The 26,368-nt window shown below is 45.1% G+C and overlaps 1 protein-coding gene and 1 long non-coding RNA gene across 2 annotated transcripts in view; one reads left to right on the forward strand and one right to left on the reverse strand.

Annotated features, from left to right (window-relative positions):
• Positions 1-3,043: 3,043 nt before the first annotated feature.
• LOC147114270 (uncharacterized) lies at positions 3,044-4,493 on the reverse strand. The gene is made up of 3 exons (XR_015079396.1): positions 4,201-4,493; positions 3,285-3,475; positions 3,044-3,138 (listed from the first exon to the last, which is right to left on the reverse strand). It is a non-coding gene; the product is annotated as an uncharacterized LOC147114270 (long non-coding RNA).
• Positions 3,064-26,368, forward strand: part of diaph1 (diaphanous related formin 1) — a 432,569-nt gene continuing 409,264 nt past the window's right edge. The window contains exon 1 of the mRNA XM_085995955.1: positions 3,064-3,168. Coding sequence (XP_085852081.1) covers positions 3,064-3,168 — 105 coding nt within the window. The remainder of the gene's footprint in view (positions 3,169-26,368) is intronic.

A 26,368-nucleotide genomic window follows, 5' to 3' on the forward strand; every position in this document is an offset into this window, starting at 1 on the left:
CAAGTTTAGAGAGTTATTAAAAAAACACAGAAAAAAATGAACAATATTGCAGCTGATATCTGTGCTGTGAGTGGGTGCAGTGTCTGTATTTTCAAACTACATTGCAAACTTTCTTGCAAGTTTGGAAAGTGAGTCAGAACCATAGAAATATACGTCACTGAAGGAGGCCATTTGGCCCATCGTGTCTGTGCTGGCCGAAGAAGAGCTATCCGGCCTAATCCCACTTCCCAGCTCTTGGTCTGTAGTCTTGCAGGTTACAGCACTTCAAGTGCATATCCAAGCAGAGCAATCCAGTCAGTCCCATTCCTCCCCACCGCCCCCCGCCCCCCGCTCTATCCCCGCAGCCCTGCAAGTTTATTTCCCTTGAGCGCCCAACCAGTCTCCCCTTGAAAACACTGAGTGTCTCCGCTTCCACCACTCCCGTCGGCAGCGTGTTCCAGGTCCTCGCCACTCGCTGCGTAAAGAAAGTTTTTCCTCACATCCCCCCTCTGCATCTCTTGCCCCAATATAATGGTTGTCAGAAGGTTGTGTGGTTCAAGTCCCACTCCAGGGACTTGAGCACATAAAGCTAGGCTGACACTCCAGTGCAGTGCTGAGGAAGTGCTGCACTGTCGGAGGTGCCGTCTTTCGGATGAGACGTTAAACCAAGGCCCCATCTGCTCTCTCAGGTGGACATAAAAGATCCCACGGCACTATTTCGAAGAAGAGCAGGGGAGTTATCCCCGGTGTCCTGGCCAATATTTATCCCTCAACCCAACATAACAAAAACAGATTATCTGGCCATTATGTCATTGCTGTTTGTGGGACCTTGTTTGTACGCAAATTGGCTGCCGCGTTTCCCACATTACAAGAGTGACTCCACTTCAAAAAAGTACTTCATTGGCTGTAAAGCGCTTTGAGACATCCGGTGGTCATGAAAGGCGTGATATAAATGCAAGTCTTTCTTTCAAAACCTTAAATCTGCGTCCCCCTAGTCCTTGTACCGTCAACTAGATAACTGACTGATACCTGGGATGGCAGGAATGACGTATAAGGAGAGATTGGGTCGATTGGGCTTATACTCGTTGGAGTTTAGAAGAATGAGAGGGGATCTCATTGAAACTTATAAAATTCTAACAGGACTAGACAGACTAGATCTAGATGCTGGAAGGATGTTCCCGATGGTCGGGGAGTCCAGAACCAGGGGTCACAGTCTAATGATAAGGGGTAAGCCATTTAGGACAGGGATGAGGAGGAATTTCTTCACCCAGAGAGTGGTGAACCTGTGGAATTCTCTACCACAGAAGGCAGTTGAGGCCAATTCATTAAATATATTCAAGAAGGAGTTAGATATATTTCTTAAGGCTAAAGGGATCACGGGATATGGGGAGAAGGCAGGGGACAGGGTACTGAGTTTGGATTAACAACAGAAAATGCTGGAAAAACTCAGCAGGCCAGGCCACATCTGTGGAGAGAAATTAAAGTCAACGTTTCGGGTTAAAACCGTTTATCAAGACTAAAGAGGCACAGGGAATGAAATAGATTAAGAGGCTGGGCTGGGAGAGAACAAAAGAGAAGAGACATTAAGAGGTATTCAAAACGAGACGAGATGGTGATAGGACTAGTGGAGACAAAATACATCATACTGAATTTGGATGATCAGCCGCGGTTGTTCTCCTTGGAGCAGAGAAGATTGAGAGGAGATTTGATAGAGGTGTTCAAAATGATGAGGGGTCTGGACAGAGTAGATAGAGGGAACCTGTTCCCATTGGCAGAAGGGTCAAGAACCAGAGGACACAGATTTAAGGTGATTGGCAAAAGAACCAAAGGTGACGTTAAAAAAAAACTTCATTACACAGGCAGTGGTTAAGATCTGGAATGCACTGCCTGAAACGGCTTTCAAAAGGGAGTTGGATAAGTATCTGAAGGAAAGAAATTTGCAGGGCTACGGGGAAAGGGCGAATGAGTGGGACTAGCTGAAGTGCTTTTGCAGAGAGCCGGCATGGGCTCGATGGGCCAAATGGCCTTCTTCCATGCTGTAACCATTCTATGATTCTATGATCTCATTGAATGGCGGAGCAGGCTTGAGGGGCCGAATGGCCTACTCCTCCTGCTCCTATCTTCTATGTTTCTATAAATGCAAGTCTTTCTTTCAAAATCTTAAATCGGCGTCCCCCTTAGTCCTTGTGCCGTCAACTAGATGGGATTTTTAAAAAAAGTAATAATAATTAAAACAAAAAAAAAAGAAAAACAAAGTTTGTCAAGTAGCTATGATGTGGAGATGCCGGTACCGGTTGGACTAGGGTGGACAATTGTGAGAAGTCACACAACACCAGGTTACAGTCCAACAGCTTTATTTGAAAATCACAAGATTTCCTTCGTCAGGTGAAGTCTGCTCTGAAGGAGCAGCACTCCGAAAGCTTGCGATTTCAAATAAAGCTGTTGGACTATAACCTGGTGTTGTGAGCTGAGCTGTGGTTGAGTGTGTTTTTTTGCCAGAGCCTGTGCCCGTCACACTCTGCTTGTCAGTGTAGGCTGTCTCCACCTCTCTGCTCTGAGCCACTTGTTGCTGAGGCGGGCTGGAGTTGTGAGTCAGTCAGTGAGCGGGCAGAGGGCGTCAGGGATCGGCTGTCGTCGGCGGGACCTTATATTAGAATATATAATAATAATCATTATTATTATTATTTGTTTCCTTCGTCGCTCTCCTCCATCCTTGCTTCCCTTCCCTCCCCTCCCACTTTTTTTTTTGTTCTTCCTCGGGAAGGCGGCGGGATGTTCTTATTTTGAAGAAGAGAAGCCGCCGTCTTGCGACAGCGGGCTCGCGTGGGGATTCCAGCCGGCAGCCTGCGCCTAGGCCCCGGGCTTGCGGAGGCCAACCCCATCGCCCTCGACGATTGAGGGGGTTGAGTTTTAAAAAGGGAAAGGAACAAATTCCCCTCCCCCCAAAAAAAGGTCACACAAAAAAAAAACCTTTTTTAAAATAAATATAAATTTATTCAACAACAACAAAAATTCAATTCTACCGCCACCCCCCCAACCCCAACCTTTTTTTTAAAGAGAAAGTTTAATTTGAAAAAGAAAACCATGGAGGGACATCAGAGGAGTGAGGCTTCAGCTCCTTCCAGGGGCAAGGAGAAGTCCAGTAAGGTGAAGAAGAACCTGGAGGAAGGAGAAAAGAGAACCAAATTTGTGAGTCTTTAATCTTTTTCGAATTTGTTTTTGTTAATTGACTGACTTGGAGAAAAAAATCTAGCAGGTCACCCCCCAACCACCACCACTACCACTTGCTGAAGCATCTCGCTTACCTGTCTGTGCAGGTAGTCCAGGCCCTCGCTTCGCCTAAAGAGCCTCCAGGTGTCTTGAGAAGAATCCATGAGCTAAAGCTGGTGCTGTTACAAGACATTTTCTCCCCAGTCATTTACGCACACACATACCAAAGTCAAGGAAATGTAGGTGGTTGGGGCCACTGTTGTGTTTTGATGGCAATCTTGCTGCCCTAGATTTCAATGAGGGGAAGGTTATTTATTGGCAGCAAAGTGTAGTTGAGATGGTGTCTGGTCGTGCTGTACTGTACTTCCTATTTCTTGTAGAAGAAATGCTGGTTTGTTTTTACTGTCGACACACTTCTGCTATGTATTTTGTGCCGTACGTGTAATTGCTCAAGAACTCTCGTTCAATGCAGAAGTTTAAAAAAACTTGTGCAAATATTGTAAATTTTGTTCAGTACTTTTATAGATTTCTGCAGCATCAGATCACTGCGTTAAATTTGAATTAGCAAGAAAAAATTATTTTTCGGGCATTTTATGTGCTAATTTGAACATTTTGGTTCTCGAGTCTCAAGCTCCTTCAAAATGATTAGAATTGGTGCTACTATGTAGTTATTCACTGTTCCGCAGCACTAACTGATAGAAAGGTTATGGGTGTTTTGATTACTTTTGCATGTTTGACCGCTGTCTTGTAGTGAGACAGGTGCAGCAGTGAGGTGTAGTGAAGGTGTTGTGTGGCCAGTTGTATTGCCAGCTGTTTGTTCCACTGTCGTTGTTTAGACCATTTTATTGAGCAAACAGAGGCAAACACTACAAGTTAATGTTTGTTACTATAGATGTCTTCACTCGTACTTTGTCTAATTAACAAAACATAATTTTGCAAATGTTGTGTTATGCTTGTATCTATCTTGTGTGTGTGTATATATAGAAATTTTAGGAACAAAATGTTATTTACCTCCATGCGCCTGCTGCTTTTGGTAGATTTCAGTTTACCTTCACACCACATCCCCCAGTCTCCTTTCTCCAGCTGCATCCAGTTATCATTCGTTCTGTTGTTTTAATGATCTTCCATGGTAATTATTCCATATATGGTCTATATGTGACCGGTCATTCGTCTACTTGCTATTTGTGGGACCTTGCTGTGTATAGATTTTCTTACAAAACTTCGGTGACTGTGTTCTGGAATAAATTGGCTGTGAAGCACTTTAGGACCGAGGATATAAAAGGCACCATATAAATGCAAGTCTTCATAACTTTAAACTTTGTTGAGTCACCTGGAAGTCTTGTCTTTTCCAATGAGAGTTATCTCATATTTCATCACATTTCTTCATATTTCAGATTCCTATGACCTAGTATAATCTTTGTTGTACTACACGGAACTTTGACAATCTCTTCCTTTATAGGTGCCAGCAGTGGCTCCATGGCAGCGCTCCCATCTCTGGGTAAGATGGGTTCAAGTCCCACTCCAGAGTCTTGAGCATATAAACTAGGCTGACACTTCAGTGCAGTACAGGGAGTGTGCTGTACTGTTGAAGGTGCTGTCTTTCAGATGAGACGTTAAACCGAGGCCCTGTCTGCCCTCTTGAGTGGATGTAAAAGATCCCTTTGGCCACTATTTCGAAGAAGGGCAGGGGAGTTCTCCCTGGTGTCCAAATTGGCCCAGAAATTCGGGTCGGGGGCTTCCCGCTGGTGCAAGCCCCCGACCTGCACTTACCTTGCGCGCCGGCTGTTGAGCTGTGGGGCCCCGTGGAATTCCGATCCGGGGCCTGGTCCAGCTGCCGGCGCGCAGTGCTTGCGTATCCCAGGGGCGCAGTTAGTTCGATGCGTCCCCTGGGATCATGGGGAGCCAATCGGAGCAGGGAAATGCCCATTCATAAGTCTGACAGGAAGTGCTGTCAAGACTTATAAATGCTACGGCCCCAAAATAGCACTAAATCTTCAAATACATTTATTTTTTAAATAAACTATAAATTACATGAAATAACTATTTTAAACAATAATTTAAATTTTTGAAAAAATAATTTTATCTTCTAACGGGGCTAAAAATAAACTTGCCTTGCTTTAAAGTATTTAAAAATAATAAACCTGTGGAAAAATTGTTTTAATTTTAATTAATTCACCACGTACCTTGTAAAAAGCAGGCCTTATGCCTGCTTTTTACATTTCTAAATTCTGCAGGCTTACGTTCCCGGGAAAACCTGTAAAAAAGACCAAAGTTCGATGCGCACGCGCAGCCCCTCCTGCGCACGCGTTTGACCTCTGAACCCCTTTGTTCAGAGGAACGGAAGTGCCGGTTTCCCGCACATGCGCAGTGCATGCGGTCCAAAGATGTGCGGGTTAGGTTGATTGGCTATGATAAATTGACCCTTAGTGTTAGGGGGATTAAATACGTGGGGTTACGGGGATAGGGTGGGATATGTGTTGGTGTAGGGGTTACGGGGATCGGGTGGGATATGTGTCAGTGCAGGCTCGATGGGCCGAAATGGCCTCTATCTGCACTGTGGGGTTTCTGTGATACTGTGATGTCAGAACTGGAAAAAGTTAGAGATGTAACAGATTTTAAGCAAGTGCAGGGAAGGGTGGGGGGAGAGGGGAGGAAAGGACAAAAGGGATGAGATAGGAGAGATTAAGAGACAAAAGGGATGATGGTGCAAGGCAAAAGGGCATGGTAATGGGACGAGTTAAGAAACAAAAGATGAGTCTAGATGAGGTGTTAATAGGAATGGCAGATTCACAACAGTTGCCACGTGAAAAAATAGGGCCAGAGGTTATGGTCTGAGATTGTTGCACTCGATATTGAATCCGGAAGGCTGTAAAGTGCCTAATCGAAAGATGAGGTGCTGTTCCTCGAGCTTACGTTGAGCTTCATTGGAACAGTGTAAGAGGCCGAGGACAGAGAGGTCAGAGTGGGAGTGGAGCGGAGAAATAAAGTGACAGGCGACCAAAAGCTCGGGGCCACGCTTATGGACTGATCGGCGGTGTTTGGCACAGCGGTCACCCAGTCTGCGTTTAGCCTCTCCAATGTAGAGGAGACTGCATCGTGAGCAGCGAATACAGTATACTAGATTGCAGGAAGTATAAGTAAATCGCTGTTTCACCTGGAAGGAGTGTTTGGGGCCCTGGAGAGTGGGAAGGGAGGAGGTAAAAGGGCAGGTGTTGCATCTCCTGCACTTACACGGGAAGGTCCTGTGGTGAGGGGAGGGGCTGTTGGGGATGATTGAGGAGTGGACCAGGAGCGGTCCCTTCAGAATGCTGAAAGGAAAAGGGAGGGGAAGGTGTGTTTGGTGGTGGGATCACAATGGAGGTGGTGGAAATGGCAGAGGATGGTATGTTGAATGTGGAGGCTGGTGGGGTGAAAGGTGAGGAAAAGGGGAACCCTGCTGTGGTTCTGGGAGGGACGGGAAAGGGTGAGAGCAGAAGTGCGGGAAATAGACGGACACGGTTGAGGGCCTGTCAACCACGTTGGAGGGGAATCCTCGGTTGAGGAAAAAGGACATATCGGAAGCACAAGTATGGAAGGTGGCATCATCGGAGCAGATGCAACGGGAGATGGAGAAACTAGGAGAATGGAATAGAGTCCTTGCAGGAAGCGGGGTGGGAGGAAGTGTAGCCTAGGTAGCTGTGGGAGTTAGTGAGCTTATAGTGGATGTTTGTCGATTGCAGAGAAGACGAGGAAGGGAAGAGTCGGAGATGGAACATGTGAGGGAAGGATGGAAATTGGAAGCAAAGTGAATGAAATTTTCTAGTTCAGGGCAAGAGCAGGAAACGGCACCATTAGTCTTCAATGTACCGGACAAAGAGGTGATGAAGGGGACCCGAGTAGGACTGGAACAAAAAAATGTTCCACTATTCCACGAAAAGGCAGGCATAGCTGGGACCCATGCGGGTTCAATACGGATTTATGAAAGGGAAATCGTGTTTGACAAATCTGTTTGAATTTTTTGAGGTTGTAACTAGCAGAATAGATAAGGGGGAACCAGTGAATGTGGTGTATTTGGATTTTCAGAAGGCATTCGATAAGGTGTCACACAAGAGGTTATTAAACAAAATGAGGGCTCATGGGATTGGGGGTAATATACTAGCATGGATTGAGGATTGGTTAACGGACAGAAAACAGAGAGTAGGAATAAACTGGTCATTTTCAAGTTGGCAGGCTGTAACGAGTGGGTACCGCAAGGATCAGTGCTTGGGCCTCAGCTATTCACAATCTACAGCAATGATTTGAATGAAGGGACCTAATGTAATATATCCAAGTTTGCTGATAATACAAAGCTGGGTGGGATTGTAAGTTGTGAGGAGGATACAAGGAGGCTTCAAGGGGATATAGACAGGCTAAGTGAGTGGGCAAGAACGTGGCAAATGGAATATAATGTGGAGAAATGTGAAGTTATCCACTTTGGTAGGAAAAATAGAAAAGCAGAGTATTTTTAAATGGGGAGAGATTGGGAAATGTTGGTGTTCAGAGGGACCTGGGTGTCCTTGTACACGAATCACTGAAAGTTAACATGCAGGTACAGCAAGTAATTAGGAAAGCTAATGGTATGTTGGCCTTTATTACAAGAGGATTTCTGTATGAGTAAAGACGTCTTGCTGCAATTATATAGGGCCCTGGTGAGACCACACCTGGAGTATTGTGTACAGTTTTGGTCTCCTTACCTAAGGAAGGATATACTTGCCATGGAGGGAGTGCAACGAAGGTTCACCAGACTGAGTCCTGGGATGGGGGGATTGTCCTATGAGGAGAGATTGAGTAGACTAGGCCTATATTCTCCAGAGTTTGGAAGAATGAGAGGTGATCTCATTGAAACATACAAAATTCTTACAGGACTTGACAGGGTAGATGCAGGGAGGATGTTTCCCCTGGCTGGGGAATCTAGAACCAGGGGGCACAGTCTCAGAATAAGGGGTCGGCTATTTTGGACTGAGATGAGAAATTTCTTCACTGAGGGTGGTGAATCTTTGGAATTCTTTACCCCAGAGGGCTGTGGAGGCTCAGTCGTTGAGTATGTTCAAGACAGAGAGCGATAGATTTTTGAATATTAAGGGAATCAAGGGATATGGAGATAGTGCAGGAAAGTGGCGATGAGGTAGAAGATCAGCCATGATCTTATTGAATGGTGGAGCAGGCTCGACGGGCCAAATGGCCGACTCCTGCTCCTATTTCTTATGTTCTTATGGTTTCCCATAGCAATACCTTTTAATTTGGAGGAAGTGAGTCGTGTCAAAGGAAACGTTGTTCAATTAAAAACAGATTTTCTGGTTAGTACCACATTGCTGATTGTGGGTCCTTGCTGTGCGCAAATTGGCAGTCGCGTTTCCTACATTATAACAGTGACTACACTTCAAGAGTACTTTCTTGGCTGTAAAGCACTTTGGGATGTCCCGAAAGAGGCTGTATAAGTGCAGTGTGTGCTACATTGACAACACTTAATTTTGCAAATGGTTTATTGATCTTGTGCACCTCGAGTCTCTTCGCCGGGAGCAAGTGGAAGCCAAACGCAAACAGCAGGAGGAGCGCACATCAACCCAAGCACCCCACCCTTCAATCACCGTCTGCCCCACCTGTGTCAGAGACTGTAGGTCCCGCATTGGACTCAATCCTTCTTCTTAGGCAGTCCCTCGGAACCGAGGATGACTTGCTTCCACATTAAAAATGAGTTCTCAGGTGACTGATGAGTCCAATGCGGGACCTACAGTCTCTGTCACAGGTGGGGCAGACGGTGGTTGAAGGGGCGGGTGGGTGGGGTGCTTGGTTTGACGTGCGCTCCTTGCGCTGCCTGGGGTTGACGTGCGCTCCTTGCGCTGCCTGCGCTTGGCTTCCGCTTGCTCCCGGCGAAGAGACTCAAGGTGTTCGGTGCTTTCCCAGATGCTTCTCCTCCACTTTGTGCAATCTTGGGCCAAGGATTCCTAGGTGTCGGTGGGGATGTTACACTTTTTCAAGGAGGCTTTGAGTGTGTCCTTGAAGCGTTTCCTCTGCCCACCTGGGGCTCTCTTGCTGTGCCGGAGCTCCGAGTAGAGCGCTTGTTTTGGGAGTCTCGTATCGGGCATGCGGACAATGTGACCCGTCCATCGGAGCTGATTGAGCGTGGTCAAAGCTTCGATGCTGGGGATGTTGGCCTGAGCAAGAACACTGACGTTGGTGCGCCTATCCTGCCAATGGACTTGTAGGTCCTACATTGAGACTGTAGGTCCCGCATCGGACTCGGTCACCTGAGAGCTCATTTTTAGTGTGGAAGCAAGTCATCCTCGTTTCCGAGGGACTGTTAAGAGCTTTAACGTGTGAGATTCTTGGCGAATGTCCTTGTGAATGTGGCACGTTAAAACATTAGTGAATTGTTAACAGAATCGTGAGTGTTGGCAAGATGCATGCAGATGAGGTGCATCCGATGCCTTATACAGCAACAGTATTTGATACTGAAAAATGTTCTTCCACTCGGTTTATATTTTGAATGCTTTATTGAGTTCAAAAGAAAATCTGTCCCTGGCAGTGCTAAGTGTTTGATTATTGGATTTATTTTGTATTCTCTGTATCCAATATATCTCTAATTATCTGAATTTCTTTGGCAATGACAGAATTCATTTGCAAGAGTTCAGATGGAAACATGTATAGGTAGTTTAAAAAAATTGAACTGTTAAGACATATCTTTTTATTTTGCTTCAAATAAGTGGTAGTTGGATTTGATTTAAAAGCACTGACTGTGATTTCTGTACAGAGAGGCCGTTGCAGCATGGATTGCTGTGCATTTTCAAGTGGTAGTAATGTGCAAAATGAGAGAAAATACCGGCAGCGTTTACCATATTTCAACTGTTATAAAGTTTTGAGACTAGTGCTGCCCTGGAAATGTTTTTCACACAGCAAGTTATAATCTGGAGTGCACTACCTGAAAAGGTGGTGGAAGCAGATTCAATAGTAACTTTCGAAAGGATATATACAGAAAAAGAGAAATTTGCAGGGCTACGGGCAAAGAGCAGGAGGGGGAGTGGGAATAATTGGATAGTTCTTTCAAACACATGATGGGCCGAATGGCCTCCTTCTGTACTGTATGATTCTATGAATTCTCAGAGTTATGTTGTTTTAAGCATTGCACTTTTGCTGTATTTCTGTCGGGAGCAGGGTTTTTTTTTAGCAAGGTCCCTTTTCAAATTACTGCCATCAAGTTTATTTCAAGTTCAAGAGCTTGTTAGTCTTCCTAAGTCAGCATTGCTGGCCTGTAGTGGAAGACTGGTTCCTACACCCCACCCATCCCCAAACATTGGGTACGATCCAAAGCCAGGATAGGAAAAATAGTGCATTAAACTAAAATAAAAACAGAAAATGCTGGAAACACTTGGCAGGTCAGGCAGCATCTGTGGAGAGAGAATCAGAGTTAACGTTTCAGGTCGATAATCTTTTATCGGGACCCTTTTATTTCAGATTTCCAGCAGCTGTAGTATTTTGCTTTTGCTTCAGTGAATGAGGCTGTTCAGTAACCGTTCAGTGGCTGTTCACCACACCACATCAATGGGGCTGTGGTGGAAAGGGTGGACAGCTTTAAGTTCCTCGGAGTCCACATCACGGAAGACCTCTCCTGGTCCCTCAATACCTCCTCTCTGGTGAAGAAGGCCCAGCAGCGCCTATATTTCCTAAGGAGGCTGAAGGGATGTAACCTGTCACCGCTGATCCTCTCTAACTTTTACCGCTGCACAATAGAGAGCATCCTGACGAACTGTATCACAGTATGGTATGGCAGCTGTAGCTACTATGACCGGAAAGCCCTGCAGCGGGTAGTCAAAACTGCCCAACGCATTACCGGCTACCGACCATAGAGCACATATACCAGAAACGCTGTTTACGGAGGTCACGGTCCATCATCAAAGACCCTACCCACCCCAGCCACAGTCTGTTCGCCCTCCTGCCATCTGGGAGACGCTACAGATGCATTCGCACCCGTACGACCAGATTTAGGAACAGCTTCTTTCCCAGGGCTGTCATCCTACTGAACTCCACAAATAAACTCTAAAGCCTGCACATCTGCCAATGCACTTTATTATGGTTATGTTTATGTTAATGTATTACAAGCCAAATGTATGTTGAATGTTTAAATGTCTTAATCTAAATGTACACTCTCGGGAGCCGCAAGCCTACATTTCGTTGTACTGCACTTGTGCACTAACAATGACAATAAAAGTTGATTTGATTTTGATTTGATTGATGCTCAAAAGATTGGGCGTGACTAAATTTAGGCCCAAGCATAAACAGAGTGAATTAGACACACTGCAAACCAGGTTATAATGAATTGAAAGAAAGACTTGCATTTATATAGCGCCTTTCCTGACCACCGGACGTCCCAGACCGCTTTACAGCCAGTGCAGTACTTTTGAAGTGTAGTCACTGCTGTAATGTAGGAAATACGGCAGCCAGTTTCTGCCCAGCAAGCTCCCACAAATGGCAGTGTGATAATGACTAGACAATCTGTTTTAGTGGTGTTGATTGAAAGATAAATATTGGCCAGGACACCGGTACAACTCCCCTGCTTTTCTTCGAAATGGTGCCATGGAATCTTTTACGTCCACCTGAGAAACTGAGGCCCCGGCTTCTCTGACGTCTCATCCAAAAGACGGCACCTCCGACAGTGCAGCGCTCCCTCGGTACTGCACTGTCAGTCTAGAGTTTTGTGCTCAAGTCCATGGAGTGGGACTTGAACCCACAACCTTCTGACTCAGAGGCAAGAGTGCTACCCACTGAGCCACGGCTGACTAAAGTAAAGATTCACTCATTTTGCACCGTTGTTTTAACATGCCATATTCACAAGGCCAAAAGTCTCTTGCATTAAAACTGCTCAAGTTCGATAAACCATTTGCAAAGTGGTTGTGCAATGGAAATGGGGTATATGAGCATCCTTGATCTCATTCCTCGACCTGGTCCTGCTGCTGATTTTCTGAGCAGGTGATTTGTACTGATCACATCTTATAGTGAAATAACAACAGAAAATGCTGGAAAAACTCAGCAGGTCAGGCAACATCCGTGGAGAGAAATTTGAGTTGACGTTTCGGGTCGAACCCTTCTTCAACCCTTCTTCAAAACTGGAAAGAAAAGAAACTAGAACCTTGAAGAAGTTCTTCTCTTCGACGGGATCTCCGTTTGGCTCTTCAACCTTGTTCATCTTCATTACTTTCACACAGAAACCCCACAGTGCAGATAGAGGCCATTTCGGCCCATCGAGCCTGCACCGACACATATCCCACCCGATCCCCGTAACCCCACGTATTTAATCCCCCTAACACTAAGGGTCAATTTATCATAGCCAATCAACCTAACCCGCACATCTTTGGACTGTGGGAGGAAACCGGAGCACCCGGAGAAAACCCACGCAAACACGGGGAGAATGTGCAAACTCCACACAGACAGTCACCCGAGGCCGGATTCGAACCCGGGTCCCTGGCGCTGTGAGGCAACAGTGCTAACCACTATGCCACCAGTTTCCTTCTCGTGTCTTGTAATTTTTCCACTCCTTTTCCCCCCCCCCCCCCTTTCCTTTTGTTTCTCTCTCACACCTGGCAGCTATCTCTTGCCCTGCCAGTACACTTTACACCTAATCCCAGCCTATTACCATCTCGTCTAGCTTCTAATCTCTTTTACTTCTTTTGTTTCTTTTATTCTTTTGTCCGATCGCAGCCCTGCCTCCGATCCAGTTTCTTTTCTTTCCAGTTTTGAAGAAGGGTTCGACCCGAAACGTCAACTCAAATTTCTCTCCACGGATGTTGCCTGACCTGCTGAGTTTTTCCAGCATTTTCTGTTGTTATTTCGGATTTCCAACATCTGCAGTATTTTGCTATCACATCTTATAGTGAGTCCTGCTGCTTGTCATGCCGGCAAGGTTTATGCCCACATTTGTCAGCTGTGTAGAAACCAGCCAGTAACTGCCCTCCTTTTGGAGGAGGAAGACGAGATAAGCTGAGTCTTTTTGAGGTCGAACCTGGCAATGGGAGTTCAGAATCAAGTCAACCCTCCTTGGTAATCTCATATCCCAGTCAGATAACCTGGCTCCCTCGTAGAACCCGAGGGACACAGCTGTTCTGGGGAATAGACCTGTTATGGGGGAACTAGAGGCCCTTCTTCCAAGCTTAAGCACATGTCCTGTTTTGTAGGCAATTGGATTTGCCCATCGCAGATTAATTCCTTGCAGCGTGTACTCGGGCAGTGGCAATAACTGAACAAGACAGGCCAGGCTAAATGTAGCTCCAGTATTATCAGCAAAGCATCACCATTCTACACCATGGTACCTGTGAGCAATAACTCGGGAGATCGGCTAGATGAAATGCAACTATTGTGGGAGGATCATTCTTAAACTGGGTTAACAAACCGCAAAGTACGTGAAGTATTCTGAAATCAATTTCTGCAACATATAACTCAATTTGTGCAGGGTTTCTGATTCCTCGTTAAAATACCGAGATTATTATAAACATAAAGTGGTCTTGAGATTCAGGGTATAGAACCACGAGTGACCAGGGGCAGTAACTGACAAGCGTTGCTGCTCTATGACTTTTTTTTAAAGACAAAACTGGTATGTTGCTATGACATGAACTAGGCTTGCTGTGGATTATAAAGTGTCTACAAGAAAGATGGGTTGGCATTGGTATATGTTTACTGGGCCATCAGACACTTGCCATTTCTGTATATTTTTTTTCTTACCATCCCTCCTGTAGGCAGTAACTCCTTGCTGTGAGCTATTGTTCCATGGTTGACGGCTGCCCTCCGGTAACTCGCCCTAATGACCATTCATGTGTGAGCCGCAACAATGGATACAGGTTGACTAATTGACCTGGCCAAGGGGCATTGCAGCTGACCCCTACTACCATTATCTGGCGCCCATATTTGTGCTTCTAGCAGAGGTTGTGTTCATGAGCTGGAACCCTGGCCAGTTTACTTCTCCTAACCCACGGTTGTTTGGAACACCTCCACTACTACAAATTCAGCACCTACAGGGAATGAGCTTTCCTGGTCACGCGCTGACCTACATTGGCTCCCTGTCCAGCAACGCCCACAATTTAAAAATTCTCCTCCTTGTTTTCAAACCCCTCCGTGGCCTCACCCCCCCCTCCCGATCTCTGTAACCTCCTCCAGCCCCACAACCCTCTTGCGTGTCCCGATTTTAATCTCTCCACCATTGGCAGCCGTGCCTTCAGTTGCCTAGGCCCTAGGCTCTGACGTTCACTTCCGATGCCTCTCCGCCTCTCTCTCCTCCTTTTAAGATGTTCCTTAAAACCAAGCTTTTGGCCCTCTGTCCTAATATCTCCTGTTGTGGCTCGGTGCCAAATGTAGTTGTTGTTCCTGTGAAGCGCCTTGGGATGTTTCACTACGTTGCAGGTAAATACAAGTTGTTGTTGTTACACGGCTCAGCAATTCACTTGATAAATCACTATCTAGAAGGGCTCATGGCTGTTGTGTTTGGCCTACTTATACTGGTGTCGGTTTAGTTGATTAATTACGAGCCTCTTTGAAATATATGGTTCTTGGCTGGGATCTACTTGTCCACCTGTAATTGTGGTCGACTTCCTCTAAGAACTGCATTAGGAAGAAAATGAAAAATTTTAGCTGGCTAGAACGGAGTTGTTTTTTGGTTCATCGGATATGGGCAAGGCTGGCATTTATTCCCATCTCTAATTACCCTTGAGAAGGTATTGCTGTGGGTCTGGAGTCACAGACCAGGTAAGGACGGCAGATTTCCTTCCCTAAAGGACATTAGCGAACCAGATGGGTCTTTACGACAATCCGGTATTACTGAAACTAGCTTTTTCCCCCCCCAGATTTATTTAATTAACTGCATTTAAATTCCCCACCTGCCGGCCGTGGTGGGATTTAAACTCCTGTCCCTGGATAATTAGTCCAGGTCTCTGGATTACTAGTCCAGTAACATAACCACTGTGCTACTGTACCCCTTGGTGTGGGAAAAAACGGTGGAAATACTGCGGATGAAAAATGAAAAGGAATTGGTTGAAGGATTTCATGTCGATGCTTACTGATCTGTTTATTCTTGTAAAAGGATGATAAACCAAGGATTATGTGGAATTTGTGACTAGATCCCTATCCCATAAATGGGTCGTGCTATAGATGACCATATTATCCTATTACTTAGCTTCTGTTTTTTGCATTTAGTTAATAAAGTTGTCTTTTTTTGGTTATGATCCTTCCTGGATCATGGAAAGTACCCTTGTTTTAGTTGATGTCTTTCAATCTAAATATCACGGATGGTTTTAATCCCTCCATAATATTGTGGCTTTCATGTTTAAAGCGCAGTGTACGATGAATACTACTCCACAACTGTGCAGGATTTAAAAATCATGGTTTGTCAAAAACTTAATTTCATATTTGTGCAATTAGTTTTTAGACAGTGTAAACAAGAAGGGGTTTGTGAGGGTGGGTAGAGATATGGGGAAGAACTGTTCCGGTCACTTTGTGTAACAAGCTGAATGAATTTGCAATGCCACTATGTACAATGCATGTAGTGACCAGAGCAATTGTTCTGCTATTATATCAACACTGCCAAATGGTGACAATAGCGGTGACCCCAGAACATCCAGAATTGGCAATACCAGCATGGAAAGAAATTTAATAAGATGCAAAGTTATTCTAAATTGAGCAAGATTGGTAAGAGCACACAAGGCAAAAAGAATATCCAAGTAGGCTGAATTGGGCTAAGGTAGAAACATAGAAAAATAGGAGCAGGATTAGGCCATTCGACCCTTCGAGCCTGCTCCGCCATTCAATATGATCATGGCTGATCCTCTGTCTCAATACCGTATTCCCGCTCTCTCCCCATACTCCTTGATGACTTTTGAGTCTAGAAATCTATCTATCTCCTTAAATATGTTCATTGACTTGGCCTCCACAACCTTCTGTGGTAGAGAATTCCACAGGTTCACCACCCTCTGAGTGAAGAAATTTCTCCTCATCTCAGTCTTAAATGTCCTACCCCGTATCCTGAGACTGTGACCCCTCGTTCTAGACCCCCCAGCCAGGGGAAACATCCTCCCTGCATCCAGTCTGTCTAGCCCTGTCAGAATTTTATACGTTTCAATGAGATCCCCTCTCATTCTTCTAAACTTTAGTGAATACAGGCCTAGTCGACCCAATCTCTCCTCATACGACAGTCCTGCCATCCCAGGAATCAGTCTGGTGAACCTTCGCTGCACTCCCTCTATGGCAAGTATATCCTTTCTTAGGTAAGGAGACCAAAACTGCACACAGTACTCCAGGTGTGGTCTTACCAAGGCCATGTACAACTGTAGTAAGACATTCTTGCTCCTGTACTCAAATCCTCTTGCAATGAAGGCCAACATACCATTTGCCTTCCTAACTGCTTGCTGCACCTGCATGTTTGCTTTCAGTGACTGGTGTACAAGGACACCCAGGTCCCTTTGTACATCAACATTTCCCAGTCTATCACCATTTAAATAATACTCTACCTTTCTGTTTTTCCTACCGAAGTGGATAACTTCACATTTATCCACGTTATACTGCATCTGCCATGTATTTGCCCACTCACTCAACTTGTCTAAATCGCCTTGAAGCATCTTTGCATCTTCCTCACAACCCCACCCAGTTTCGTGTCGTCAGCAAACTTGGAAATATTACATTTGGCTCCCTCATCCAAATCATTGATATATATTGTGAATAGCTGGGGCCCAAGCACTGATCCCTGCAGTACCCCACTAGTCACCGCCTGCCACCCCAAAAAAGACCCATTTATTCCTACTCTCTGTTTCCTGTCTGTTAACCAATTTTCAATCCATGTTAATATATTACTCCGAATCCCATGTGCTTTAATTTTGCACACTAACCTCTTATGTGGGACTTTATCAAAGGCCTTCTGAAAATCCAAATACACCACATCCACTGGTTCTCCCTTATCTATTCTACCAGTTACATCCTCAAAAAACTCCAGTAGGTTTGTCAAACATGATTTCCCTTTCATAGATCCATGTTGACTTTGTCTAATCCCGTTATTTTCTAAATGTCCTGTTATCACATCCTTTTTAACAGACTCTATCATTTTCCCTACTACTGATGTTAGGCTAACCGGTCTGTAGTTCCCTGTTTTCTCTCTCCCTTTTTTAAATAGTGGGGTTATATTTGCTACCCTCCAATCTGCAGGAACTGTCCCATAATCTATAGAAATTTGGAAGATGACAACCCCACTATTTCCATGGCTACCTCTTTTTTAGTACTCTGGGATGCAGATTATCAGGCCGTGGGGCTTTATCAGCTTTCAGTCCCATTAATTTCTCCAGCACTATTTTTTACTAATACTGATTTCCTTTAATTCCTCCTCCTCACTAGACCCTTGGTTCCCTAGCATTTCTGGGAAGTTATTTGTGTGAAGACAGAACCGAAGTATTTGTTTAATTGCCCCGCCATTTCCTTGTTCCCCATTATAAATTCTCCCGTTTCTGACTGTAGGGGACCTACATTTGTCTTCACTAATCTTTGTCTTTTTACATACTTGTAGAAGCTTTTACAATCCGCTTTTATGTTCCTTGCAAGTTTACTCTCGTACTCTATTTTTCCCCACTTAATCAATCTCTTGGTCCTTTTTTCCTTAACTCTAAACTGCCCCCAATCCTCAGGCTTGCTACTTTTTCTAGCAACTTTATATGACTTCTCTTTGGATCTAATACTATCCTTAATTTCTTTTGTTAACCATGGTGGGGCCGCTTTTCCTTTTGTGAACTGCTCCTTGGCCTTGAAACAGCCGTGAATGGCCATTCTGAGTCACGAATAGTTAATCGGCACATAGTTGTTTTTTTTTCAGCTATGTTTTTCAAAGATGGCATGTTTGTAATCCGCCCCCCACCCAATCATTTGGCTATTGTTTCGTAAAGGAACCATTTCCCATCATTGCCAGATGTCAGGATAGAGGAATGCTCATAGCCACTTGGCAATTGGCTGTCATGTATTTGGCATCTCTGTAGGGTTTGGTCCTGATAGTATTTCTACCTTCTGAGCATCTATATACTGATCATCTACCGGTCAGGCTAAACAAATGGTGCCTTGCTCGTTACAGGAACACCAATTTGAATATTGTTAGGACTGTGATTTGAAACTTGGACAATGGTTGGGAGTCAGTCCAGTGTTTAACCACTAATGGCATATTTACAGTTACAGCGGTGGCTTGGGATGAAGCATTCCAATATAAAGAGGGTGGAGGCAGAGAATCCCACTTCCCGAGCGGACAAAGCACTGCAATACACGCCATACGCAATTGTTCAGATGTTGCGACTGGTATTTCAAGCTTACGTACAGATACATAGGATGAATAAGGAACATCTGCAGCTGGGTTCCATTAGCAGCTGTTCTGCAGATAGTCATCGTCTTGTTTGGCTTGAGCATTTGCCTGTATTTTGCCATAATTGTATGATCTAAATGTACCCTAAATGTTAGCCGTGGCGCAGTTGGTAGCACGCTCGCCTCTGAGTCAGAAGGTTGTGGGTTCAAGTCCCACTCCAGAGACTTGAGCACAAAAATCTAGGCTGACACTCCAGTGCAGTGCTGAGGGAGCGCTGCACCTTTTGGAGGTGCCGTCTTTCAGATGAGACGTTAAACCCAGGCCCCGTCTACTCTCTCAGGTGGACGTAAAAGATCCCATGGCATTATTTCAAAGAAGAGCAGAGGAGTTATCCCCGGTGTCCTGGTCAATATTTATCCCTCAACATAAGAGAAACAGATTATCTGGTCATTATCACATTGCTGTTTGTGGGACCTTGCTGTGCGCAAATGGGCTGCCGCATTTCCTACATTACACCAGTAACTACACTGCAATAGTACTTCATTGGCTGTAAAACACATTGGCATATCCTGAGGTCATGAAAGGCGCTATAGAAATGCAAGCCTTTCTTTAAATTGCAAATGTTTTGTTCTCCCTAAATAAGTTCTTCAGTTTTTCTTGGTTGCAGGTGGGGGGGGGGGGGGGTTGCATGAAGTCATGGTCGGAGGAGAGAAGGGAATTCTTCAAAGAGATATTACTTTCTCGTCTCTTAATTCATATATGCAAATTGCCAGCCCTATTGATTTGAATACAGTCTTTGTAGATTGCCAAATAAACCAGGATGCTTGTTGCATTGTTTTAATCTTTCACTTCCCTCTGTCTCCCCACCCAAACCTCCGACGCGTCAATATTTATTAATGTTCTGGTCGCATTGGGCACTGGCTTCCCTAGAGTAATAGTTTGTTTGCAAACCTCTGTCACTTGCTTTCTTGAGCTGAGGTTTAAAATAGTGCTTCGAATTTATTTCATTTCTATTCCACTGACTGCCTTACGATCTTGTAGGATCCCTTCTTATTCACAGACTTAGTTGCCTATCTTCATAACTCTGTGCTCTGGCACTAAGTATGTAATATATCCAAGTTTGCTGATGATACAAAGCTGGGTAGGAATGTAAGTTGTGAGGAGGATGCAAGGAGGCTTCAAAGAGATATAGACAGGCTAAGTGAGTGGGCAAGAACATGGCAAATGGAATCTAATGTGGAGAAATGTGAAGTTATCCACTTTGGTAGGAAAAATAGAAAAGCAGAGTATTTTTTAAATGGGGAGAGATTGGGAAATGTTGGTTTTCAAAGGGACCTGGGTGTCCTTGTACACGAATCACTGAAATGCAGGTACAGCAAGCAATTACGAAAGCATATGGTATGTTGGCCTTTATTACAAGAGGATTTGATAATAAGTGTAAAGACGTCTTCCTGCAATTATATAGGGCCCTGGTGAGACCACACCTGGAGTATTGTGCACAGTTTTGGTCTCCTTACCTAAGGAAGGATATACTTGCCATAGAGGGAGTGCAACAAAGGTTCACCAGACTGGTTCCTGGGATGGGGGGATTGTCCTATGAGGAGAGATTGAGTAGACTAGGCCTATATTCTCTAGAGTTTAGAAGAATGAGAGGTGATCTCATTGAAACATACAAAATTCTTACAGGGCTTGACAGGGTAGATGCAGGAAGGATGTTTCCCCTGGCTGGGAGTCAAGAACCAGGGGTCACAGTCTCAGAATAAGGGGTTGGCCACTTAGGACTGAGATGAGGAGAAATTTCTTCACTCAGAGGGTGGTGAATCTTTGGAATTCTCTACCCCAGAGGGCTGTGGAGGCTCAGTCGTTGAGTATATTTAAGACAGAGATCGAAAGATTTTTGAATATTATGGGAATCAAGGGATATGGGATAGTGCAGGAAAGTGGAGATGAGGTAGAAGATCAGCCATGATCTTATTGAATGGCGGAGCAGGCTCGAAGGGCCAAATGGCCTGCTCCTGCTCCTATTTCTTATGTTCTTATGTCTTAGCATTGAGACTCTTCCCTGATTTAAGGGCTTGAAAGTTTCCTGTGTGTCTTGGCGACCACAATTGAACGCAGTTAATCAAGGTGTGGCTTGACCAAAGCACTGCATGGTTTCAGCAGGAGGGTCACAGTCTGGTGTTTTACTGATTGGCTGTACAGTTCAGCATTCTGTTAGCTTTACTGATTGCCCAACTGGGCATGCTTGTTTAGATTATCCAGTGGCATTGTTTTAACGGCAACATTAACATATTACAGATTTATGGGCTGGCGCTGGAATTAATCAGAAAATCTAGGCTAAGTATTGTGTCTTTTGTAGTCTCGCCATTCATTCAGTAGAAACATAGAAGATAGGAGCAGGAGTAGACCATTCGGCCCCTCGAGCCTGCTCCGCCATTCAATGCGATCATGGCTGATCATCCAAATTCTCCCCATACCCCTTGATCCCTTTAGCCTTAAGAGATATATCTAACTCCTTCTTGAATATATTTAATGAACTGGCCTCCACCGCCTTCTGTGGTAGAGAGTTCCACAGGTTCACCACTCTCTGAAGAAATTCCTCCTCATTTCTGTCCTAAATGGCCTACCCTTTATCCTCAGACTGTGACCCCTGGTTCTGGACTCCCCGACCATCGGGAACATCCTTCCTGCATCTAGTCTGTCTAGTCCTGTCAGAATTTTATAAGTTTCAATGAGATCCCCTCTCATTCTTCTAAACTCCAGCGAGTACAAGTCCAATTGACCCAATCTCTCCTCATACGTCATTCCTGCCATCCCAGATGAATCTTCGCTGAACTCCTTCCATGGCAAGAACATCCTTCCTCAGATAAGGCGACCAAAACTGCACACAATACTCAAGATGTGGTCTCACCAAGGCTAATTAATCCTTTCTCGTTACATAATACCCAGTCTAAGATGGCCTGATCTCTGGTTGGTTCTGAGTGGGCAGAGATTTGGCAGATGCAATATAATGTTGGAAAGTGTGAGGTTATGCACTTTGGCAGAAAAAATCAAAGAGCAAGTTATTATCTAAATGGAGAGAAACTGCAAAGTGCTATAGTACAAAGGGATCTGGGGGTCCTGGTGCATGAAACACAAAAAGTTAGTATGCAGGTGTGCAGCAGTCATCAGGATGGCCAATGGAATCTTGGCTTTTATTGCAAGGGGGAATGAAGTATAAAAACAGGGAAGTCTTGCTGCAGTTATACAGGGTATTGGTGAGGCCACACTTGGAATACTGCGTGCAGTTTTGGTTTCCATATTTGAGAAAAGATATACTTGCTCTCGAGGCGTTTCAGAGAAGGTTCACTCGGTTGATTTCAGAGATGAGGGGGTTGACTTATGAGGAAAGGTTGAGTAGGTTGGGACTCATTGGAGTTCAGAAGAATGAGAGGTGATCTTATCGAAACATATAAGATTGTGAGGGGGCTTGATTGGGTGGATGTGGTGAGGATGTTTCCACTGATGGGTGAGACTAGAACTAGGGGGCATAATCTTAGAATAAGGGGCTGCCCTTTCAAAACTGAGATGAGGAGAAACTTCTTCACTCAGGGTAGTAAATCTATGGAATTTGCTACCCCAGAGAGCTGTGGAAGCTGCAACATTAAATAAATTTAAAATGGAGATAGACATTTTCCTAGCAGATAAGGGAATTAGGGGTTACGGGGAGAGGGCAGGGAAGTGGACGTGAGTCTAGATTCAGATCCGCCATGATCCTATTGAATGGCAGAGCTGGCCCGAGGGGCCATATGGCCTACTCCTGCTCCTATTTCTTATGTTCTTATATTAGTCCAGGAAACCATCCCGTAAACACTCCAGGAATTCCTCCTCCACAGTATTGTTACTAATTTGGTTAGCCCAATCTATATGTAGATTAAAGTCACCCATGATGACTGCTGTGCCCTTATTGCACGCTTCTTTAATTTCCCTTTTAATGCCATCCCCAACCTCCGCCTTACTGTTTGGAGGTCTATATACCGCTCCCACTAACGTTTTCTGCCCCTTGGTATTTCTCAATTCTACCCATACAGATTCCACATCATCAGAGCTAATATCCTTCCTTACAGTTGTGTTAATCCCTTCTTTAACCAGTAATGCTACTCCACCTCCCTTTCCTTTTTGCCTATCTTTCCTGAATATCTAATATCCCTGGATGTTGAGTTCCCAGCCTTGGCCATCCTTGAGCCACGTTTCCGTAATCCCAATCAAATCATATTCGTTTACCTCTATTTGCACAGCCAATTCATCCACCTTATTACGAATGCTCCTCGCATTAAGACACAAAGCCTTCAGGCTTGTTTTTTTAACGCTCTTAGACCTATTGGAATTATTATTTACTGTGGCCACGTTTGATTTAAACCGTTGGTTTCTCTGACTGCCACTTTTGTTTTTCTCCTTCCTATCTTTTGCTATTATCCTTGTTTCCCTTTCCTCTGTCTCCCTGCTCAGGTTCCCAACCCCCTGCCATTTTAGTTTAAACCCTCCCCCAGAGCACTAGCAAACACATCCCCTAGGACATCGGTTCCAGCCCTGCCCAGGTGCAAACCGTCCGGTTTGAACTGGTCCCACCTCCCCCAGAACCGGTTCCAATGTCCCAGGAACTTGAATCCCTCCCCGTTGCACCATTCCTCTAGCCACGTATTCATCTGAAATATCCGTCTATTTCTACTCTGACTAGCACATGGCACTGGTAGCAATCCTGAGATTACTACCTTTGAGGTCCTATTTTTTAATTTACCTCCTAACTCCCTATATTCAGCTTTTAGGACCTCATCCTGCTTTTTACCTATATCGTTGGTACCTATATGCACCACGACAACTGGCTGTTCACCCTCCCCTTCCAAGATGTTCTGCAGCCGCTCTGAGACATCCTTGACCCTTGCACCAGGGAGGCAACACACCATCCTGGAGTCTCGTTTGCGGCCGCAGAAACGCCTATCTATTCCCCTTACAATAGAATCCCCTATTACTATAGCTCTACCCCTCTTTTTCCTCCCGTCCTGTGCAGCAGAACCACCCCTGGTGCCAGGAAGTTGGCTGCTGCTGCTTTCCTCTGTTAAGCCATCCCCCCCCCCCCCGCCCCCAACAGTACTCAAAGTGGTGTATCTGTTTGAGAGGGGGATGTCCACAGGGGACCCCTGCACTACCTGCCTGCGCCTAGTACTCTGCCTGTTGGTCACCCATTCCCTTTCTGCCTGTCCAACCTCTACCTGCGGTGTGTCCAACTCTGTAAACGTGCTATTCACGACGTCCCGAGCATCGTGAACGCTCCAGTATGCATCCAATCGCAGCTCCAGCGCCACAATGAGTGAGTGAGTGTCCCATTCTTTGTTCCAGTGTGTAATACCTTGCACTTGTTCATTGTGAATTTCATGTCCATTGTTCTGCATTGTAAAGTTGACTTCAGCCTTTCTTTAGATTCTTGGTTGCCTCATCAGACTTGACTGTACCCTCATCTCGGTATCATCTGAAAATTGTCCCAGATTACGTTTTGTTTCCCAGTCCATTTGGGACCAACCCATCCTCCCATGCAATATGGAAATGGTTCCTCTTTTTTGTGGGAAGAGAACAGTTTGAATGCAGAGAGGGTAAGGATAGCTTTGCTCCACATGTTCCCCCGCACCCCCCAGTCTTTCACTTTTACTATAAGAATGGTAAAGAGTTTTTACAGACTAAAGGGGTGCCCATCTTTTCTAGACGGAGAGGATGTTTAGGCCTTACTGCTTTGGAACTGTCTAACAGGAGATGCATAACAGCAGCCCTGATGGCCAATTGCCCAATCATTTCTTTTCTCTTTCCCTCCTTATGACCAACAACTTGCATTTATATAGAATCATTAACGTGGCAACATCTCCCATGGCGCTTTACGGGAACGTAATGAGGAAAAAAAATGGACACTGAGCTAAAGATGGAATATTAGTCAGGGTTGAGTAAAAACTTGGTCAAAGAGGTAGGTTTTAAGGAGTGTCTTGAAGGAGGAGAGGTTTAGGGAGGGAATTGCGGAACTTGGGGCCTAGAGCGCTGAAGGCACGGGCTGCCAATGGTGGGGTGAAAGGGGGGGGAATGCAGCCAGAATTGGAGGAGCGCAGAGTTCTAGGAGGGTTGTAGGACTGGAGCAGGTAACATAAATAAGGAGGGGCGAAGTCATGGAGTTATTTGAGCATGAGGATGAGAATTTTGAAATTATGGGGTTGGTGGACCGCGACCCAGTGTAGGTCAGCGAGCACAGGGGTGAAACATAGAAACATAGAAGATAGGAGCAGGAGTAGGCCATTCGGCCCCTTGAGCCTGCTCCGCCATTCAATGAGATCATGGCTGATCATCCAAATTCAATACCCTGTCCCTGCTTTCTCCCCATACCCCTTGATCCCTTTAGCCTGATGGGTGAACGGGACTTGGTGTGAGCTAGGATACGAGCAGCAGAGCCTTGGATGGGCTCAACTTTACGGAGGGTGGAAGATGGAAGGACAGTGAGGAGAGCACTGGAATAGTTGAGCCTGGCGGTAACAAAGGCATGGATGAGGGTTTCAGCAGCAGATGGACTGAGGCAGGGGCGGAGACGGGCAATATTGTGGAAGTAGGCGACCTTTGTGATGGAGAAGATATCTGCTCAGAAACTCAGTTCAAGGTGAAATAGGATGCCCAGCCTATGAACTCTCTGCTTCAGCCTGAGATAGTGGCCAGAAAGGCAGACGGAATCTGTGGCAAGGCTCCGGAGTTTGTGGTGTGGAAACCCTCAGATGGAACAGCAAAGGTGAGCAACCTAGTGGGGAGGAATAGTACGGTAGTGATAGTCCCGCCGGCTGCATCACTTGACCAAAAACGTCCCAATTAAAAGGTCATCAGATCAAAGAGAGCAGTATGTTCCAGCTCCCATTGCCTTTTGCCGGGAGTGAGTTTCATTGCCGGCTCTGAGCTATAATGAAACTTCAAAATTTATTTAAAAAAAAACCAAAATCTTACATTTTCCTAATGGTTCTTTAAAAATAGAGAAGACAAATTGTTTAAAAGATGTTCAGTGTCTTGCCACCAATTTTACATTTGTTGTCATAATTTAGCCCTTTTTTCTGCCTGGTGTGTACATTGGGATGTTTAAGGAGTACAAATGTTTGAGTGAGTATAAAAGGTCACTAACATGACCACAATGGGTGGTGTGAGGATAGAACTGGAGCCTTGTGACTGGCTTGCTCCCAATCAGCGTATTAGTGTTGTGCCCTACCAAGCCCCAGACAGTACCAGAGCATTCTTTGAACTGGACAGTTAGGTTGATTAACCCATTACTTGCTCGAACACTGGAGGTTTATTAGAATTTTTTCTAAAATTTTGGTTTTTATTTGCATTTCTTGCTGATTATACAAAAGCTAGCTGGTGGTGAACAGATACACAAGCAAAATACTGCGGATGCTGGAAACCTGAAATAAAAGCAGAAAATGCTGGAAATACTCAACACGTCAGGCAGCATCTGTAGAGAGAGAAACAAATAACGTTTCAGGTTGATGACTCTTCGTTAGTTGTTCTGACGAAGGGTCATCGACCTGAAACGTTAACTTTATTTCTATCTCTACAGAAGCATCCGGGAAGACGCCGAACACCTCGAGTCTCTTCGCCGGGAGCAAGCGGAAGCCAAGCGCAGGCAGCGCAAGGAGCGCACGTCAACCCAAGCACCCCAACCCACCCCTTCAACCACCATCTGCCCCACCTGTGACAGAGGCTGTAGGTCCCCCATTGGTCTCATCAGTCATCTGAGAACAAATGGTGTCTTGTTGGCAGACATTGGTGGTAGTTCGTTGAAAGATTCACAGCATGAATTGTTCCCCT

The sequence above is a fragment of the Somniosus microcephalus genome, chromosome 8, assembly GCF_052327205.1.
Source record: "Somniosus microcephalus isolate GS21.2 chromosome 8, FLI_Smic_1.0, whole genome shotgun sequence".
NCBI lineage: Eukaryota > Metazoa > Chordata > Chondrichthyes > Squaliformes > Somniosidae > Somniosus > Somniosus microcephalus.